At 45.4% G+C, this 956-nt stretch overlaps 1 protein-coding gene across 6 annotated transcripts in view; it reads left to right on the forward strand.

The window, feature by feature from the left end:
• The window catches only part of LOC116705626 (myocardin), a 167,151-nt gene that overhangs the window by 123,305 nt on the left and 42,890 nt on the right, over positions 1-956 (forward strand). For 5 of the 6 annotated variants that reach the window (XM_032541946.1, XM_032541947.1, XM_032541949.1 and 2 more), the window contains one exon: positions 484-549. The exons of the other annotated variant lie outside the window; for it this stretch is intronic. In XM_032541946.1, coding sequence (XP_032397837.1) covers positions 484-549 — 66 coding nt within the window. The remainder of the gene's footprint in view (positions 1-483; positions 550-956) is intronic. 6 annotated transcript variants of the gene reach the window in all.

Below are 956 nucleotides of genomic sequence, written 5' to 3' on the forward strand. Positions count from 1 at the left end.
GTGTGTGTGTGTGTGTGTGTGTGTGTGTGTGTGTGTGTGTGTGTCCGGTCCAGGATCTCAGCAAGAGACTTTCAGATAACAGCAAGGAGGAAAATCAAGAAAGCAAAAGAGCCACAGGCCCGAGCAGACTAACAGACATGGGGGAGGCTCTATGTTTATGACCCCTCACTCCCACCTACACACATACACACACACACACACCCTGCGGACCACACACTGGCGAGATCTGTTTAAAAGCCAGGAGCTGTGTTTATCATTGGCTACATCCTGCTCACAGAAATATTTGGGAGTGAGCAGCATCATCTCTGTGCATATGGAAACATACACACATGTGCATGTAGGTGAAGTGAAATTATTCCTATGAAACAGCATTTAAAACAAGTTGAATTCTCAGTCTCTTCCTGCTTTTTGTCTGTCCCTTACCTGTCTTTCCACATCTCTTTCTTTTCTTTTACCCTCCTCCTCTTCCTCCTCCACCTTTAGTCCTGCAGTTAAGACTTCAGCAGAGGAGGACACGAGAGCAGCTGGCAGACCAAGGCATCATGCCTCGTGAGTCACAAACACACACAAAAACACACACACAAACCTATACGTACTTCAGCTCAATTTTCATTTCCCTTGAGTACTCTGCCTGGGTTGGCCGTATAGTATTGGGTTTCTCAAGGGGGTAAGCCCCTCCTCTCTAAGCGTAGCTCCCATAGCGCCATTTTAATGATACGAAGCCATCACCTGCACTTAGCATCCCATTGACTGCATTTCATTTTGGCGCCACTTTGACAGTGAATAACTTTACATCTGACACATTTAAAGACTCTATTTGTGCATTGTTTATTTCTCCATTACCTTGTAGCTCACGGTATCACGCTGTGCCTGTGTTAATGTTAACTAGCAGTAATTAGCCTGTGCCTATCTTATATCCTAACATATTCCTACCTCTCCGTCTCTGCTGATTGGGA

The sequence above is a fragment of the Etheostoma spectabile genome, chromosome 17 (assembly GCF_008692095.1).
Source record: "Etheostoma spectabile isolate EspeVRDwgs_2016 chromosome 17, UIUC_Espe_1.0, whole genome shotgun sequence".
NCBI lineage: Eukaryota > Metazoa > Chordata > Actinopteri > Perciformes > Percidae > Etheostoma > Etheostoma spectabile.